At 42.6% G+C, this 20,230-nt stretch overlaps 1 protein-coding gene across 3 annotated transcripts in view; it reads right to left on the bottom strand.

Annotated features, from left to right (window-relative positions):
* Positions 1-20,230, bottom strand: part of osbpl10a (oxysterol binding protein-like 10a) — a 91,657-nt gene that overhangs the window by 21,594 nt on the left and 49,833 nt on the right. For all 3 annotated transcript variants that reach the window (XM_080786758.1, XM_080786759.1, XM_080786760.1), the window contains exons 6-7: positions 15,732-15,975; positions 8,421-8,548 (exon numbers count right to left, since the gene is read on the bottom strand). In XM_080786758.1, the coding sequence (XP_080642884.1) occupies positions 8,421-8,548; positions 15,732-15,975 (372 nt within the window). The remainder of the gene's footprint in view (positions 1-8,420; positions 8,549-15,731; positions 15,976-20,230) is intronic.

The raw sequence follows: 20,230 nt of genomic DNA, 5'->3' as shown, positions 1-20,230 counted from the left end.
CTCTAGGACTCAGAGCAGCAGTCGTACCCAGACAGCAGAGCTCTAGGACTCAGAGCAGCAGTCGTACCCAGACAGCAGAGCTCTAGGACTCAGAGCAGCAGTCGTACCCAGACAGCAGAGCTCTAGGACTCAGAGCAGCAGTCGTACCCAGACAGCAGAGCTCTAGGACTCAGAGCAGCAGTCGTACCCAGACAGCAGAGCTCTAGGACTCGGAGCCAGTGGTGAGCGCACCACATGGCGTGCTTTGCTTGTACAGTATGACCTACGGTAGGTCATGCATGCCATGGCCTACTTGTGTGCAGGGCGCAAGTTGGCAGCTCGACAGAGTGCATTTCTAGTTATTACTCTGATGCTGCCATTTGCAAGTCTTATCACCAGAATGTGCAGACATGGTGTGCCCACATGGAGTGAAGACTATCTTGAGTTAGAGTTATCTTCCAACATTAGCATTGACCATAGAACACTAAAACATGCATTATTTCACACCATCACTAAACATGGGTATATTTTACCCAATGTAAAATATTCCACAAAAAATACAAAATATATTGAAGTACAGCCTAATACATTGCCTTGAGGTACTCTTCTTTAATAATTCATCTAGACTTTTCACAAAAAAAAAAAGAGAAATAGATGGGTGAACTATGGATCGGTGAAGAACTTTTATTATTTAAAACCGCATCAGAAATGTGGACCTCTATGGGGACCTACCACGCGCCACGGACAAAGTCAGAGAGAGAAGGATGAGGCTGGCAGGGCACTGCGTCAGGCACCCAGAACTTGAGGCAAGTAAATTGACCCTATATGGGAGCCAACCCAGGGCAAAGCCAGGAGGGGAAAGAAGCGTACCACCTATGTAGACGTGCTGCGGCGCACGACAACACTGCAGAGCTCAAGAACCTGATGTTGGATAGGAATTTGTGGAGGGCAGCGATCCAGGAATCCCGAGTTGGTGTTGGCTAGACCTCACTCTCGCAGCAACTACTACTACTACTATTTAAAAAGAAATCACACTGGTTTGAAGTGAGGGGCGCTCTTATCACATCATCACTATGTGGTACACACCAGAGCCATCTAATAGAAGAGTTACGATATTGAGGGGGCAGAAACAGAGCGCTGTTCATGCAGCCTGAAAGGGGGACAAGCTGGAGTTTGAAATACATTGTTTTCAACGAGGGCGGCGCAAATAAGAGCAATTTTAGGCATGTGTGCAACATGACAACTGTTTTAAAGTATTGTACAGTAACAGCTAAAGTCTCTGTAATGTTTATGTTGTACGATTACTACAAAACAATCTAAAATAAAGGGATTTAAGATTTAAGAAATCTATATAGGAGAGCCACCATTGAACTGAAGAATGCCAACTCTGTCACAGAGAAGACAACAAGTAACATTTTGTTTAGACTGGTTTATATGATAATCCCCTGGCACAGGTGAGACTTACGGTTTGTACACCTGACACTACAACAAAAGAAGCAAAGAAAAATATTAATTTGTAAAATTCTAAATGAGAGCACTGCTGAATGCCTGTCATTAACCCCCCACTTCCCTTGGCAGGACAGGGAATGCGCTGGTGATATTAAATGCATAAAACCCGCCTGGTTTCTGCAAACACAAGCACTTTTCCGTATTCACTTAGGCCTACTGTAGTTTCTCATAGCAACGAGCTGGTGAAGTGTGTCGCAATAACTGAATATCAAACAGCTCGTTCTGCTGTGAGGTACATGACCTCTGCTGTGGTGCAGCAATTCAAACAGAAAAATTGATTATGCTAGTGTTTGATATTTTTCCTCCATGTGCTCAAGAGACTGCAAACAAGGTGGTATATCTATGGGTGGTATACTAACAATCATTGCTGTTTTATAATGGGCTACTACTACGTAGTGCGTAGCCCCGTAAGCAATGTGCTAACAGCACAAAACTCAATATGCTTATTTTAAGCTCGTCTCCAGGTATGGAAATAAATATATCACATGCATCGATATTTCAGTGCAACTCAAGTCGACAAAGGTTATGCCTGTGTTACATTTTGACGCCACAAGGGGGCACCCTGTCCATTATTCTCATTCTACAGTACAAAGTTCACGTCCTCCTGGCATATCATCCCAACAACCAGTGGTGGAAGGTAACCAAGTACAGATTCTGTACTTAAGTACACTACTTAAGTACAGATTCTGTACTTAAGTACAGTACTTAAGTACAGATTCTGTACTTAAGTAAGTGCTTAAGTATGTTACTGTCCACCTCTGCCAACAACCAGTGGTGGAAAGTAACTAAGTACATTTACTCAATACTGTACTTTCACTGTAATTTTGAGGTATTTGTACCTTTTATTTTACCCCCCACTACATCTCAGAGGTATTTTTTTACTCCACTATAAGTATTTTTAGTTATAGTTAATTTAAAGATTTTGATTATTGTTACAAACCATTATTATTATTATTATTATTATTAAACAAACCACTTCAGTCAGACCTATATCATTTTTGTGACCTTCTGTATAATGATATATTTTTTTGCTTATACACTGACACGACAACGCGTATTCAGGGCGGAGTCACCACCCCCAGGGTAAGTTGTGATTTGCTCTCGTTCACTGCAATGCAATTTGCGGCATTTCCAAAACAATATTGCGCAGAGTAGCGATTATCAAACGTATTTGCAATGCCATACGTTGAAAGATCTGTTGCCCGTGGACAAGGCACGTTACCTCTGCAAGTTAGATATTATCGGCATGTCCGTATGTGATTAAGGATTGGAAAAAGTTGCATTGGCAGCCATAGAAAATTCTGCCCAGGGTAAAAAAACGGATGCTCTGTGTACTTTTGTACAAAGTTTGTACAAACGTGTAGGCCTACTTGTAACAGACTATTTTTACAATAGGGTAGTGTACTTTTACTTTTAAGTAAAGAAATGTGAGCAAAACCCCAAAACATCCTCAACTCATCACACTGAGATGAACAAGTTGTCTCAAGGCACTTTACATATAGACGAATTCAGAAACGGGTCTCATGGTCGCAGCTTACGTATTTCCTGTAGGCGGACTCGACGTAGCTGCGGGGTTTAAACCCTCACCAGGCACACCTCTACTACAGTGAACGGCAGAGTGACTGATGTTAGTCTGCCTCAAACGTTACTCTTTTACCTGCTTTTTACTAACACTAACACTACAAAGATGCCCAGAACATCGAGATGAACCTGTGTAGTTTATAGCTGCTCCAACAGTAGTGGCAACATTCCCACAAAAAAAAAACGGAATGTCAAAATATCCACCGAGACCAGAGCCATTGAGTAATGGTTGAGACGAAGCAGTGAAAGGTCCTGAAAGATACAGAACGTCAGTCTTACCCAATACCCAATCTTTCTGTTTTATGAACACAAGGCTGCTGTACTTTATACCTCATACTAAGCATTTAAAGTATGAGCCATAAACTACACAGGTTCATCTCGATGTTCTGAGCATCTTTATATAATGTTAGTGTTAGTAAAAAGCAGGTAAAAGAGTAACGTTTGAGGCAGACTGTATACATCAGTCACTCTACCATTCACCTTAGTAGAAGAGGTTTTTTAAGAGGCAGGTTTACCCCGCAGTTATGTCTGCTCTGCCTACAGGAAATGCATAAGCTGCGACCATGAGACCCGTTTCTGAATTCGTCTATAGAGCAGAAAACCACCCAGAGCAAGCAATATTGCGACAGTGGCAACGAACAACTCCCCCTTAGGAAGAAACGTCAAGCAGAACCCGACTCTAGGGTACGTGGGCGGCCATCTACAGTGATTGGGCCGAGAATAATTAAGATAAGCGTCATTAGAAGATAAATAACGGTCCAAATGCCGAGCTAACTAATGACTAGACTAATGAGCTTCGTCAGACTGTAACCGAATGTTTATCCTTTCGTCTTCAGACGAAGGGCATAGGCCCTCGCTTCCAAAGGCACTAATGACATCTGTCCATGCAGCCCCACAGCTAGCTAGCACACAACAACACAAGCAGCAGGGGCTCAGCCAGTCTGAAACAATCTCAAACATGATTCAGCAGCACTATGTCTATTTGAGTCTATGTGAGTGTGTGTGTGTGTGTGTGTGTGTGTGTGTGTGTGTGTGTGTGTGTGTGTGTGTGTGTGTGTGTGTGTGTGTGCGTGCGTGCGTGCGTGCATGTTTGGAGTCGCAGTGTCATCAAAGACCCACGGCTTAACTACAGCTACAGGAGGAGGGCTTGGTACCAGAAGAAGATGGCCACAATTTGAAAGAGTGAAATATCATTAAGATAACAGATGCTCTTAAATTTTACAGAATGACAGATGGACTACAAGAACAAGAACCAAAATAGAAATGGAAGGAGAGCTTTATATTAGGGTTGTCCAGATCGGATCGGGTGAGCGGAAATCGGGGCCAATCGGGAGCCAAAAAACATGATTGAGACATCCCTAGTATCAATATTATATCCATATCATGATACTAGACTGGATATTGTCTGTGATTTGGGATATTGTACTATTGTGATATGGCATAAACGTGTTTTATAAAATATAAATATCGGATCGGGAAAAATCCGTATCGGCAGATACTCAAAATCAAATGATCGGATCGGGAGCAAAAAAACGTGATCGGGACATCCCTACTTTATATTATTATTATTATTGTTATTATTATTTAATTAGGTGCAACCCACTGAGACTATGTCAACTTGTTAATTACTGAGGATATTTCTGCAGCCATCTGGATGGGAATAACAGACTACAGGTCTTGAATCAGAAGTCTGGTCAGTTTGTTGCTTTGCAACACATTGCACAATAAATCCTATTTAACACACTCATATTAACTCAGCGGCTGTAAGGCTGTTCTCTCTGCCATTTCTGTAGGTAAGTAATGGTAGCAGCAAAGCCAGCAGCCAGCCTATTAGTATGTTAGACAGGGTTAAACAGCTGTTTGTGCGTGCATGGGTGGGTGGGTGGGTGGGTGCGTGCGTGCGTGCGTACAGAACCAGACTTCAAATTAGTTTTCTTCCTATGAAAATGAAATTAGATACACAACTCAAACTACATAATATAGAAATATATAAAACCATATTTATATTTTAAAACCATTAAAATAATTGGTTTCGATTACCGTGACAACGTACAACTACTGGAAGCATTCAGCACTAATTGGTAGGAAGCTGTCTACCCGAGTCCTGATGGCAGCGGCTGTCTACTGAATTAACTCACCATACTTTTTTAATTTATTTTATGTTCTTATACTCAATTTTGTCCTTTGCCATTTTTTTATCATTTTAACTACTTATGTTTTATTGTATTTTATTTTTGCCCTGTGAAGCACTTTGAGCTACATTTATGTATGAAAGGTGCTATACAAATAAAGTTTATTATTATTATTATTATTACTTTATACAATATCATCATTACAGGAGCCAAATTAACAGAGGAAAGTCACGCTTCCTCTCTTCATGAATTCTGCACATAAGTACACAACGAACAGCTTGACAATTAGCTGTGAATAACTCTTCACTGCTGTTGACTGCAAATACATATAAGTAACCATTCCGTAAGTCATATTATAAGTCGACAGGAAAATTATCATTAACATCTCTCCCGGTCTCTAAAGAACACGTCTGCTGGGCACGGCAGGATGTGCTGTCTTGGTAACCCTGGTGGGGAACTTATGCTGGCTTATGTTTGTTCATTCAGTGCACGTATCAGGGACAAAATGTCACCTTCCTCCCTCCAAGGCTCAAAGGAAACGGTGGAGTGGCTGCATTTCAATATGACCCGACAGGGACGTTTTAACGCCATATTTAACATTCCAGGCCTCATGAGAAGGAACGACGGAAGTCAAACATTTTGTACAACGAGGGTATAGTTAGAAGACGTGAAAACACAGCTGACGAAGTGGTGCCATTAATCTTAACATGGTTATTCATTGTGAAGGATGTTTGAATATTAAGACAACACAGTCAATGATTCAAATGAACTGTCACAAATGGAACCGTGAAACGACGCACACACACACACACACACACACACACACACACACACACACACACACACACACACACACACACACACACACACACACACACACACACACACACACACACACACACACACACACACACACACACACACACACACACACACACACACACACACACACACACACACACACACACACACACACACACACACACACACACACACCTCTGCTCAATGCTCCCGTTTCTTTTGGGGCAAGCTGCCAACAAGATCAATGATGATCGATGATAGAGTTCCAGATAGCAGCTGGCTTACAATCACAGGTCAATTCAAGCTTAATGTTCAAGCTCAAAGCTGCAATACGTAACTTTTATGTCCTACCCTGGATTTGAACCCTGCATGGCCTCCTACGTGAGAGACTAAAAGTCTGCTGCACATCAACACGAATTCCTTCTTGGCTAGTGGATATACTGAGCTCATGATCTTCAGGCAGCACTACTTTTCAACCATTTATACTTACATACCATTCATACTTTTCTTCCTACTCGATCACGACACCAGGGTATACAACTATACATTTCTTACAGAAGAAATGTACCACTGCAGATGTGCTATATAGCTATATTGTATTAAGACACTTTACCCTACAGACTGGTTAAAGGAGAATTCCATGCTAAAATACTTTCTTACCTTTCTTTATAGTTGTTACGTCCCCACCAAAGAGGTCCAGGTGTTCATTTGTGCAAAAACTCCTCAATGGCTATTTCCCCTACCATAAGCATTGAATTGAATGGTGCCATGGGATGTTGTGCTAATTCACTTATTTCCATCGAAATAAGTAGTAAAGTGTGCCGCTTGGGATATTATTTACATTATGAAACAGGGGAAATAGCCAATAAGGAGGTTTTGCACAAAATAACACCTGGACCTCTTTGGTGGGGACGTAACAACTACAAATAAAGGTAAGAAAGCCTTCTAGCATGGAATTCTCCTTTAACCCGCCTATACATTCAGTTGACCAGGGTCCTTCAGGCCTGGTGCTCTATACTTTGATCACTCCTTTTCCCCTCTACACCAAATCTCTTCTCCCAAATTGGCCCATCTTAACCTCACAATGTGACGTGTTGTGAACTGTGACTTGTTGTGAACATACATACTTTTGCAACCTCACCAGAAACTAGTAACATGATAACATCCCATTCCTGCAACAACACACAACCCCGAACCCATATTATGTTCCTTTTGGAAACACAAAGCACACCCCATTTACGGCGGCCTGCCTTATTTCCTGCCACTGATACAGAGGATCAGCGAGAGCCATCAAGGCAGACATTGTTCAGTTGTCAAGTCTGTCAGTCAGCCAGGCAAGGAGGGAAGCAGATAGACATTATAAAGCCTTCCTCCTGGGCCACGGCTCTTTGGCGTCCCTCGCTGTGTCTCTGTGTGACCCACTTATCTGACAGCACCGCCGTTCAAACTTTTAACAGGCTTGAGTCGCTCAAGAAGAACAGATGAGCGTGTAAGACGGGGCAACACAAATCATGTCACCATCGTCGTCATTACCACAGATGTGCTAAATTTGGGATGAAATACCATAGAATATGCATCCATCATAACCCTCTGTGAATCTTGAATGCTGTGATGTATGGGTGGAAACCCTTGGCCCGACAGAACCAAATAACTGCTCTCAGATCATGATCTGCAGTCAAATTGCTGTTTAAACTACAATGGGGTTTGTGTCATAACGCCAGACATTTGGCCCCAGATCATTCAAATACAATTACACATCAAACTGAATCAAATTAGTTTAAAGCACATTTTACACACGTCAAATAGCAACAATAGAGACTGTAGAACACTAGGAACAAACAGGCTGAGGGGATAAAACCACAACAGAGCTTAACAACAGCCAATAGGAACAAAACAAAGACAAAACCTGCAACAATAACCACAGCCATGTGTGTGTGTGTGTGTGTGTGTGTGTGTGACTGTGTGTGTGTGTGTGTGTGTGACTGTGTGTGTGTCTGTGTGTGTGTGTGTGTGTGTGTGTGTGTGTGTGTGTGTGTGTGTGTGTGACTGTGTGTGTGTGTGTGTGTGTGTGTGTGTGTGTGTGTGTGTGTGACTGTGTGTGTGTGTGTGACTGTGTGTGTGTGTGTGTGTGTGTGTGTGTGATTAAGGGGGTTCCAGGGTTTCCCCAGATGAATAACTGATAGTTTTACGTACAAATGGGACCATGGAAATGGAAAGTTAGCATGCTAAAATAATATAAAAAACATTGTTCTTAAAATAATAAATTATTTGAAATGACCAAATCTGCACACTGGTATACAGGTTTCGGAAACAATCCAAAGCCGTCCTCTGAGACACAGAGCGAGAATGTAGAGAGAAATGGCGCCGTCTTATTAAAGTTAGATTTCAAATGTAAATGTTGAACGGTGGGTCTCTCACCTCAGCAGCATGATGGGACAGACTCTTTTTCCTGAGGGTCGGCGACGGCTCGGCTGACCGCAGAGCCCCGTTCTTCAGACGCTCCCCCGCTGACGGAGACCTGGGCACGGTCCATGCAGGGACGCCATCTGCAACGGGACAACACTGCGCCGTCACAAACAGAACGCAGGTTGCAATATACCAGTGGTTCCTCTCAGTCAGGGACCCGCCCAAATTGAAACCGCTCATTATTTTTAAAGATTTTCTGCCAGGGATCCGCCAAAGAAGAATATTTGTGCTGTTTTAACCCATTAAGACCTGAGACCATATTATTCTACAAAATGTCTTCTAAATCCTGACAGTTTTCTGAAAGGTTTTCAGTGGTGCTCAAGCTTTTTTATGTCAAAGACCGACAGAATCTGTATTTGGCCGTGGACGTTCGCTGTGAAAGAATATATATTAAAAGATGTGTGCCACATTTTCACGATTTTTCTAAAATAGCAGATCTACAAGCTCATATACTGTAAAAGGGTTTAAGTGGTTAAACTGTTCAGACTCCCATTTTGAGAACCACTGAGACATACTGTATTGAGCAACAATAAAGCCTGTGTATTGACGGTACAATTACAGTAAAGTACTCTTGTTCTTTTGGTCAAAGGAGGACAAGACGATCACTGAGAAATGTTTCGGAAGAAGAACAACAGAGTGACAGAAAGGGCCCGGGGAGAAAACGTTGTGTTCTAGTGGGGATTCATATGGTGTTGTTTTCTGATGGCAAAGATAGAAGATATTAAATTTCACAGATATGAGGCCTGGCTGAGACAGCCTACTGTGATGTGAATAGACGAGACAACCGGAAATTGTGCGTGCGTGCGTGAGCTACAGTACTTGTCCATTATTATCAGACAGAATGTTACTCACACTTTGGCAAAAAGGTCAGGAAAGGCATCATTCAACCACAGAATTAAAGGACCACTTCACCACTGTTCAACCTATCTTCATATAATTGGTCCTCACTAATGTTAATAATAAAATACCACAATTTTCGACAACCTACCTCAAACCCTCACCCTAACCCTAACCTCCCCCGGGGCAGACACCTAAACCTAACCACCCACCCTCTCCCGACCCCCAGCGCACCTCGGACCAATGCTCCTTTGGAGCAATGGTCCGTCGGATCATAGGGTGCTTCCCGTCTGTGGGCAGATCAGAAACCCGTTAAGACGTTTCGGTAGCTCCCCCGTCGGCTGACTACAAGACTATATGTTTATAAGTTAGTTAGCTAGTTATAGTTTATTTCGGTCATAAGCCATATACAAATATGACATTTCATACAATGAAAACAATAAAAACAAAAACAAAGCAGCAAGACCGCTAGACCGAAAAGTTGTAGGCTGAAGGTTTAGCTTAAATAGTACCTACCCTTCTTACTTAAAATAAGCTACAGGCCTTAACATTTACTTTTTGAGGCACTTGTCCTTCGAACAAGTACATCTCCCATTCACTTGTCCGGGCACAAAAGTCACTTGTCCGCACACGGACACGCAAATACTTTTTAAATCAACAAACGGTAAGTTGGTTTTAGTGAAGTGAATAGCCTCTGTGATTTTACATACATTTCATGTATTCCAAATACACAGTCATGGGTCGGTCCTATCCGTGCACGGTTAGCAGACTGACCTCGTCGGCATTTAAACTTGTAGCACTCCGTGTCCACTGTCCACTCACCTAATAATGAATTCCTAAGACTTGGAGTCGTTTTGGGGACTAGTTTGAAAGTTCTGGCAGAAAATGTGTATTTATTAAAATATCTCCACATTCACAACATTCTCTCCGGCGAGGGGCCCGGAATGAGTGCAGGACTGAACATATCAAAACTTCCTTTAGGAAGCACAAATGTATTGGGCACACAAAATAGGTGGTGTGATCAATTACCCCACACTAATCGCAACACCCCTGTCAATTGTGTGCCCCATACGTTTGTGCTTCATATTTTCAGTCAAGTTATTCCTCGTGCTATTCCCTGTGGAAATTTTACTTTTACTTAACATAAGTTTTCTGCCAGAACTTTTAAATGTATATGGAACTAGAGGACAATATCTGACTCCAAGTCTTAGGAATGAATTACTGGGCGAGTACACACGCAGTGGCAGTGCTACAAGTTTAAATGCCAATGTGCTCAGACTGCTAACTGTTCTTTGGCTGTGAATTTGGAATTCATGAAATGTATGTAAGATCACAGACATGCTATGGCTATTAACAATATTGGAAAGGTGAGGAAATTTAATTTAATAAAAAGTGTATTAGTTCCCGTTATGCCGCGACGAGTCCCGTTATGCCGCGACGACTCGTCGCAGTCGAGCATGGATCTCGCTGTCTCTCATTAGTTGATTCATAATAATCTGTTCTAGTTATTGTTCTTATAGTTCTCTTCTGTAATATAAATATTGGGTTTGTGTTAGTTTTAAATGTGTTCCCCCATATTTCCACACAAGTAAAATACGGGACTAAGACATGTAAGACCTTCTGATTCAAAACCATGTATTGCAATATCTTATTGTATTTTTAGTAGTTCAAACACTTATGGCTTTATAGTGACCATAGGACCATGCCATAGTCATGCTAACAATTAAAGCAGCTCATATCTTACACAATTATATGGCTATTAGTGTAGAGGCATCAATATTGTAGGGCAGTATAGTCTACTATTAATGAAGAGATAGTGATACCCATGGCTATCATGACAGCATCCTTAAGGTCAAAGGTTACACACATCTCTTTCCTTGACTACACTGCCATGTATAAATGAAGCAAAGAATGGCCTAAAAATAGATCTTTAAAGGGATCGTGTTTTTTTCTGAGCTTAATTGCACCCAAAAAAACCTGAACTTTTAATATTCAGTATATTTTCTGTGGTCTGGGGTTTTCTGGCTCAAACAAGTGCTCTGATTTGCCTGTGGACTGTGAGGTACAAATCCCATATATTACATAAGGATTTTCTAGCACTGTTGAGGGATTTTGCCTTTTTTCATTGCAGCTCAAAAGGCTTCAGAACACACAGAGAAAACTAGACCACAGAAAATCCACTGTTCAAAGTTCAGGTTGTTTGGGTGTAATTTAGGTCATAAAACCTAAATGAAAAATAAAAAAACTATGAAAATGAATGTCATGAAACCTTTAATGAAAGTATGAATGGCGAGCAGCCACAGCCTATGATGTTATATAGTGGAAAGCAATGCCAGTCCTGAGTTTGCTTGAAGACGTGTCTCTAGTCTCTAAAACAGACCAGGCGGGATGGTCAACTGACAGGAACTTTAGCAGTGTCTGTTAGCTAACAGTGTCTCTAGTCTCTAAAACAGACCAGGCGGGATGGTCAACTGACAGGAACTTTAGCAGTGTCTGTTAGCTAACAGTGTCTCTAGTCTCTAAAACAGACCAGGCGGGATGGTCAACTGACAGGAACTTTAGCAGTGTCTGTTAGCTAACAGTGTCTCTAGTCTCTAAAACAGACCAGGCGGGATGGTCAACTGACAGGAACTTTAGCAGTGTCTGTTAGCTAACAGTCTCCAGAAATACTCTGCATCTGTAAACATAGATAGCATTTTATGTAGACATAGCACTCTATAGTGTATACGTATATTTTCATTATATAGATATTCCGCTAGATTCTTAGCTTACGTATGATTCATGATGACAATTTTTTATGTATTTGATGAATTACCATGTTTTTGTTCTTGCTTCACTCTGGATTAAGAGCGTCTGCCAAATGCTTAAATTGTAAATACCGGTATACTGTAAACGATTAATTGATTTGATGATTGTTTATTTGAGAGGTACTCCTTCAGGAATAAAGGGACCCTTAGTTGATGCATTCCAAAAAGTGGATATATTTCAGAAAGGATATCGGAATAGTGAGGATATTTTATTACAGAATAATAATTAATAAATAATAATAATAATAATAATAATAATAATAAATAAGAAGAAGAATAATCACAAGTAGGTTCTTCTAGCACAGCTTCTCAAAAAATACAAAAATATACTCTGCATTGTGAGTGCTTTTAAAGTGCAACTTCTTACCACTATGTTCTGTGGGTCAAAAGTTTGCTCTCTAGGCCATAGAAAATATTTGCTAGCTTTCGTGTTTTCACTGTTTTGACACATTTTATGTATAGGCAATTTTTCAGTGGCATTGAGAGCAAGCTCTCAACAAGCATTGGAAAGTGTTTTGCAAAATGTGCACATCCTCACAACAGAACTAGAGGGATTTAGGTTTAAAAACAAAAATCGGCCAAGGTACGCTTAAACCACTTAAACCCCTTTTCATTTACCCAATACTAGAGGATGTCTTTGCCCCAGAATAGGGATACTCAGGGTTCAAGTGGTTAAGGTAACTGGCACATTATTCTGAGATGTCACAACAATGCACCAGAAACAGGAAGACTCTTTTTAAGAAAGAGTTTCTGTGCCATTGGATGTGTACCGCGGGGTACTGAATGTGTACCGCGGGGTACTGCGGGAGGAGCATGCAGGCCAACAGAAAGGCAGTGAACTGACAACATGACATCATGCAGTGTGTGTGTGTTTCCAATGGCATTACCTTCCAGTTCTGGGCTGTGACATCAATGCTCCGCATTTTGTGCTGCCCAATTCTGACCGAACATCCACGTCCTGCCCAACTCCAATCTCTCTCTATCTTTCTCTCGCTCGCTCTCACACGCACACACACACACACACACACACACACACACACACACACACACACACACACGTGCCCACATACAGTATGGTGCACACACTACCATCCTCTCGTTACATTTGACATGCCATTGACTTCTCAGCTCCATAATGCACGACTCAAGGCACTGAATGGTTTTTTTCTCACATCAGACTGTTGGGGAACAAAGACGGTGGCAATGCAAACCATCCATTCCTTTATGGATTTTCATCTCATGAAAGGAAAGTGCTCCACATGTGGAGGGGGGCCTTCAGCAAGCAGAGTTTTTTGGAGGTGGAGGAAGAGGAGTAGAAGCAGGAGGCGTGGGAGGAAGGGGTGGTGGTGGGGTGGTGGGAGGAGATCCAAGAGCAGCCAATCTCCTCCATGACAGCAGCTCAGAGTGAGCAATCCGACTCGTGACCGGCGGCGGGGTGTGCATGGTGTTTTGTCGTGGGAGTTCAACCAGGACGCACACGGTAGGTATAAGCAGCCCGGCCGACACAACTATACGTCACAGCGTCTCCCGACGCGCTCGCCCCTCGTACGCAGAGACTCAACCACGTCACCTCGTCGGGTCGTCGGGTCGTTTTGCATCAGTCCTGAGCCCGGAGGGACCACTGTGCCAGCCAAAACCTGGTCCCACCTCATGCTTGGCTCACAACTGGAGCTCACAACCTTTTGCGCCCCATGCAGTGGCAGCACAGTGGCACCGTGGCCTGTCCTGTGTGGGACCGACCGACCAACCAACCAACCCGAAACAACCCTCCCCCGTTGTCAGCCACAACACCTCCCCCTGCCAAGTGTGCCAGACAACACCGAGCACCCTAAAGCCCTGGTACGGGGGCGTCGGGGGGTACATGCCGTAGGCGAGGCGTAGCTGGACCCCCACAAGACTTGTCAGCCAGGCAGCGGACGGACGGAGGTTTGTACTTGCAGCCCGGTGGTCCTACACCGCACCAGGCCCTGTCTGATGAACAGGTACAGGGCCGGCTGGCTGTTGGCACAAAAGGGAACAGAAGACCCACAAGGCGTGAGGAAGGACGGACAGCACCACCACAGCAACTCCGACCCGAGTCAGAACCCACTCAAGAGCCCCAGCCAATGAAACCACTCCATTAAGCATTAGAGACAGAGTTGACTCCACTCTGCTGGAAAACAGAACCATGTACAGAGGTTAGTCATTATCACAACAAAAGCAGTGTTCAGACCTAAGCTTTGTGACGAGATACAGTACAACCGTTTTAACCACGATGTATACTTTGTCTTACAATGGTGTTACACGCAGAAAATTGCTGATGCATTTTTGCCATGCGACACTGTAAAGTGATGCAGAGCAAATTCCCAAAGGTCTGAATGAACCCTTACAGACCATAAATCTATGAGAGCTAAAGTACAGGACCTCATCCAGACTTATGCTCTACTATCCAGTATCCACTGGTCAGGCTCCCAAATATTATCAATAGAGGGGCATAGAAACACATATAAGAGTAAGAGCCCGCAGGCTGAAAAGGGTTTGCATTGAAATATCTTTATTGGCTCCATTTGGATCTGGCACAGAGATGATTAAACATGGCAGAGAGATCTGAGGGTTTTAGGCACCAATGTGGATTTCTTTGGCAAAGACTTATCAGGCCTAATCCGCAGAGAGAAGTTAGAAGTGCATAGTATTAGTTATTCACCACTTAACCACAGATGCACAATGCCGCCTCGGTAAAGGTTTGGGTTGTGTAGACAGTACACTAGACAGCTTGCCATGATGTAACTACAAGTAATAATCAGATATCTTCATCTCGCCAATATATGGAATTGCATCACGGTAAGGTAACTACACAAGAAAAACCTCTATCAAAGTGTCATTATGATTTGACCACAAAAATAATCTTAAATTATATATACAGTATATAAAAAAGAAGCCAATCTACAAGCTCACCACAAACAATGCGAGGCGTTGTGAGCTTGTACTGTATTTCTGCGATTTTTCTTTTTTAACATTCTCGGCTATAATGCTACTGTATGCCCGAAACCGGGATGCCAGAGTTAGTGGTTAAGGTTGTCTCATTCACACATACAGTACACACATTAAAACCCCAATTGTTTTTCTTACATGCACTTAGCACATTGTCCGAAATGCTTCTTCATAAACCATGTAAACAATATTGACCAAATAGACTTTCACACACTTGCATAGAGTTGGGCCCTGGTGAAGTTACCACTTTAAGAAATAAATATTAGGATTTCAATGCAAAACTGATGACAAGACATTAAGGAACAACAATGAATGGGGGGGACAGCACAACACAATAAAGAAACCACACTAGTAACAACTATAAATTATGGAAGAAAAAAGATAATGGAGGAAAAGAAATTCAAACAAACATCCGGATGCAACATTCAACAACATTTACTACAAACATTCAAGTTCAAGGCCCCCATCAGGTAGGGACAAGGGCCACAGTCTAGCTCCGCCAGGTGGCCCTTGTCACCAGCAGCGGCCGACTCTGGCGAAGGAGACGGGGACGGGGAAGAAGATAGAGGAGGAGAAGAGGGAGACGAAGGGGTCGGGGGCTCCAGCAGCAGGGTTGGAACCGGGAGGCCCGGGACCTGCTGGAACTCACCGGAGGGGTCCTCGTGGTGGTCAGTGTGGTTGGCGTGGGAGGACTGGGACGGAGGCCTGCTCTGGCTGTGGCTCTGAGACTGCTGCAGGATGTTCAGGCACTCTCCCAGGCAGCTGAGGGTGGCAGCGGACGTGGCTTTGAGGAGCAGCAGGTCGTGGTCAAGGCAGGAGACGGGCCCTCTGGTGGGCAGGGAGTCGATTGACTGGACCAAGGACTTCTGCTGACCCTCAGCCTGAGACATCACCTTTAAGTGGAGGACAGAGATGACAAGGAGTCAGGAGACAAGGATACTTTGGGACAGATAGCAGTCTGTTATTGATTGATTATAGACGGGTACTCTAGTCTTGTGTGTCCAGACAATCAAGAGATCTCAGAGGTCTATTGATTGTCACGGCAGACTCAATGGTGCAACTGTGTACCTGTGGCCCCCAGGGTGGGGGCACTATTCAGATCCCTGAATAGTGTGGTGCGGATTGTTATACATCCCATAATGGATGTAGATGTCCACAGACATATCAGTAGGCAGAGATGAATGACTAATACTGATTCCACTAAGCTATCTTTTACATACAGTAAGCCGGGAGACAGTGAGGGACACCGGATTGACAAGGACTGTTTGTTCCTCCTGGTACAGGCAGCTACTCGATAGAAGTCATGGGTTCTTCTGGGGGCATTTCAAAGCACCCTGACATTTAGTGTACATTATCATAAATGTTTAGGTCACATTAGCTGATTGCCTTTGTCTTGTCAGTTTGAAAGACCAGAGTATATAATCCAAAGCAAAAACTGAAAGAGAACCTGAGGCTCCAGTCCACATCCTTTTGAGGAGAGACAGAGAGAGAGACAGAGAGAGAGAGAGAGAGAGAGAGAGGGCAGGGGGGGTAGGGAGATGGAGAGAGAGAGAGAGAGAGAGAGAGAGAGAGACCAGCTGTGCTTACAATATTGTACCCTTTCTGCCACAGCCTCTGCAATCACAGACGGTGCCAAAACCTTCACCCCAACCAGCCTGGAACAAACAGCTTCACGGGTGTGCGACCACTTGTCATGACAATGTCTGTCAGATTGCCTGCACCTCCCTACAGTACCTGCCCGCTCGCCTCTCATTGAAAATGAATTACTAGGTGCCTCAATCACTCCCCGTGTGAATTTCATACATAAAATGTATGTAGCGAGTGTATTTAATGCACTAGTTTAAGAAGAGGTTTCAACCAGTGGTCCGGCGACCACCAATGGTCCTTGAGGGGGTTCCAGGTGGTCCCCAGCTAAATGATCGAGAGTTGGTAATCAAATGGACCCTTATAGATCTTTAACTCTTGAAACTCTTGTAAAATGAAACCAAATGGACACTTACCATTTGGTTTCATTTTACGGCCTCAAGAAGTCACAATTAGATAATGTCGAAGAATTGTTATCTGTTGTCTCTCCTATGCTACCAACATCTTCAACAAACAAAATCTTATCCAATGACAACTAAATATTCTTTAGTTTGGGTCTGAGGCCAATTGGTGGTCCGTGGTTCAAATACCAAAAACCGGTAAATAATGGTCCTTGATATGAAAAGGGTTGAAAACCACTGTTGTAGAGGGATTTGCATTTCCTCCTCACTCTCTGGTGTTCTCCACATTGCACTTGGAAACACAAAGGAGTGAAGATCAACAAACAAGGGTATTGATGTTGTAATAGGCTATGTAGCTATCATCAGAGGCAATAATTGAATGAATATCTGACCCCCCTCTGAGGGAGGAGTCCTGCTGGTTGTTCCCAGGTCCCGGCTGCTTACCAAGGCTAATCGCTCCTTTGCCCTCAGGGATCCCTGAAACGACCAGCCAGTTATAGCTGTTAAATCATCTTTTAAGCTTCGGCTTGTAAATTCAATAGTTTACTAAACGGTCCATTGATGTTTCTACTGTATTTAGTTCTATGATTCATGCTGTATTTATAGGTTTGCCTACACCATTATACGCTAGGTTTCTGATTTCTGATTCCTATTACAAATCCTAATTTGGAACAAAGGAGTATTGTCATAAGAAAATCCAATGGGATTTCTTCCAAATTCTAATAGGATTTTTTTTATCTGATTATTTTTTACCCGATCAGAATTTGGAACAAATCCGATTGGATTATACACACACACACACACACACACACACACACACACACACACACACACACACAAGCCGTGTTACTCATACACTGAGTTTCTATTCTATTGGAACATTTTAAAATGATAAAATCCTATATGATTCTAATAGGATTTTTGAATCCTATAGGTTCCTATTAGAGATTAGGATTCTTATAGGAATTTCATAATCCTATAGAAATGGTATTGGAACATTTAAGACAGACAGACAGGAGAAGAGAAGAGAAGTTTGTCCAATCATTCAGTAATTGATTTGAGTGGGAAGTTCGAGGATCCCAGGGTAAACAACTTTTCTCCAGGATTGTTGTAGTCATCTGTGGCTGCACACTGCTCCAAATACACATGCTACAGGTAGGTATGTGCAAGTGTTTTGACAATTAAATACATTAAACAACAAATAAACCATTCTGTAGCCTCTGGGACTCCACACTCGCACCTCTCCACACTGTACCCTCTTTCTTGTTCAACATAGCTTTTTTTAACACGTTACTTTTAATGCTGTGGGTTAAATGTCCCACTTGGCAGATGAAAGGCTTGGTGATTGTGAACTACAACATAATTTGTCACTGCAGGCAGACCATGCAGTCTTCCGAAGACTCAATCGATGTTAAATGGTGGAATGTTGGGTGAAGGGGGGGATGGATCGTTTCACACAATAATCCATTTTACCAACTACTAAACCCTGGTGAAGGACACTCCTATGACCCACTCATGAAGGACACTCGTATGACCCACTCATGATGAAAGACACGCATCTCAGTGCGCTTCATACAGACTAGTCTCTCAAGACAGACTGTTGCCTCGCGAACAACAGGGGTCGCCGTTTTCCCGAATATTTGACGATGGGATTCTCAGATTGCATACAGAGTACAGACTAGTCTCTCAAGACAGACTGTTGCCTCGCGTCATTAATGTATACTTTAGTAGAGGCTTGGGTGGTTTAGTTACCGTAAAAAAAGATAATAGAGCATGCACATCACTAACTAAATCGCCAGGTGCTGGGCCGAGGTAAATAATAGAGAAGAGAAAAAGCTCCGCACCCCAAACTCAATAATTGATTTTCTCACCACAGTGGACATGACGTTTCGAGCCTCACATCTCTTCATCAGACAATGCACATCACAAACAAGCACCTACATATACCTCACACAGCTGGTGCTCATAACACCGTCAATCAATTCAAAAATGTAAACATACAAAGATGTCCTTCATGATGACTGAAAGGACAGAAAAACCCAGTATTCATATACACCATATATCACTATACGTACATCATATAAATAAATAACGAAAGAAAAACAAGTGAACCAAATACATTTAATTTTAAAGTTTAACCAATCAACTGGGACACATGACAGGACATCAGGTTTACACCATCATAAAAGTCAAGTGAAAAAGACGAAAAAACACTCATAATAGAGCGAAGAAGTCCTGACGTCACTCGCTCATCCCCTCGATTCCCCTAGGTTCACGGAAGCATTGTGGTCCAAAAATAAACAAGCTGTCTCTGCGTTATTGTCAGGAAGGTGTCTCTGTATCGCTTGCGACAGTCAGTCACTCATACAGTCGTATATGTGACCAGATTTGACTGAGAGCCTGCCATCGCGCAAACTCCAGCTTTTCACCAGAGATAATAGCACAGGCAGACTCTTCACATATACTAACTAGAGCATGTCTGAAATAAGTGTCAGAGCTGAAATCGACATGTAAATATGAAATAAATGCTTAAACATGTAGCTACTAGGTGTAATGTTAGAGACCACAGAAGTGAACCTTTCAAGCCTTTTTTTTCCAACTCGCTGTTTTATGCAAGACATTACTCTATAAGCCATATCTCCAAAACTGGTGGGTCAAACTGAACAACCAATATGTCAATTTGAAGCTATGATTCCCTGCTTTCATATGAAAATGGCAGTCCCTCAGTCAAATTTAGTCACAATACAGTCTGTTTCTAGAAAAAAAAAAGTTCTAATTCAGCAGCAGTAACATTAGCATTTTCTCTCAGTCAGTTGATTCTTCATATCCATATGAGCGAAATGGCCTGGATGATTATTTATGATTATTTTTCAAACACAGTTCTTACGGCAATCTGAAATCCCCCTATGGGGATTACAATTCAAATAAAAGGTACATGAACCCGTGGATTTGCGCCATCCTCTATGAGTTGTACTGCTATACTAATGAGTTGTACTGCTATACTAATGAGTTGTACTGCTATACTAATGAGTTGTACTGCTATACTAATTTTAGAGGCGACTCTGCTACTATAACAATGGTGATGAACACAAGGTACACAATACAGAGCCAACCCCAAGGCATGTACAAAAGCACACAGAGAAAACAATGAAAACAATGTATA

This window comes from Protomyctophum bolini (genome assembly GCF_963924005.1).
Source record: "Protomyctophum bolini genome assembly, chromosome: 17".
In the NCBI taxonomy this organism is placed as follows: Eukaryota; Metazoa; Chordata; class Actinopteri; order Myctophiformes; family Myctophidae; genus Protomyctophum; species Protomyctophum bolini.
The sequence above is the reverse complement of the archived record's forward strand: the minus strand, read 5'-3'. Positions and strand labels throughout refer to the sequence as shown.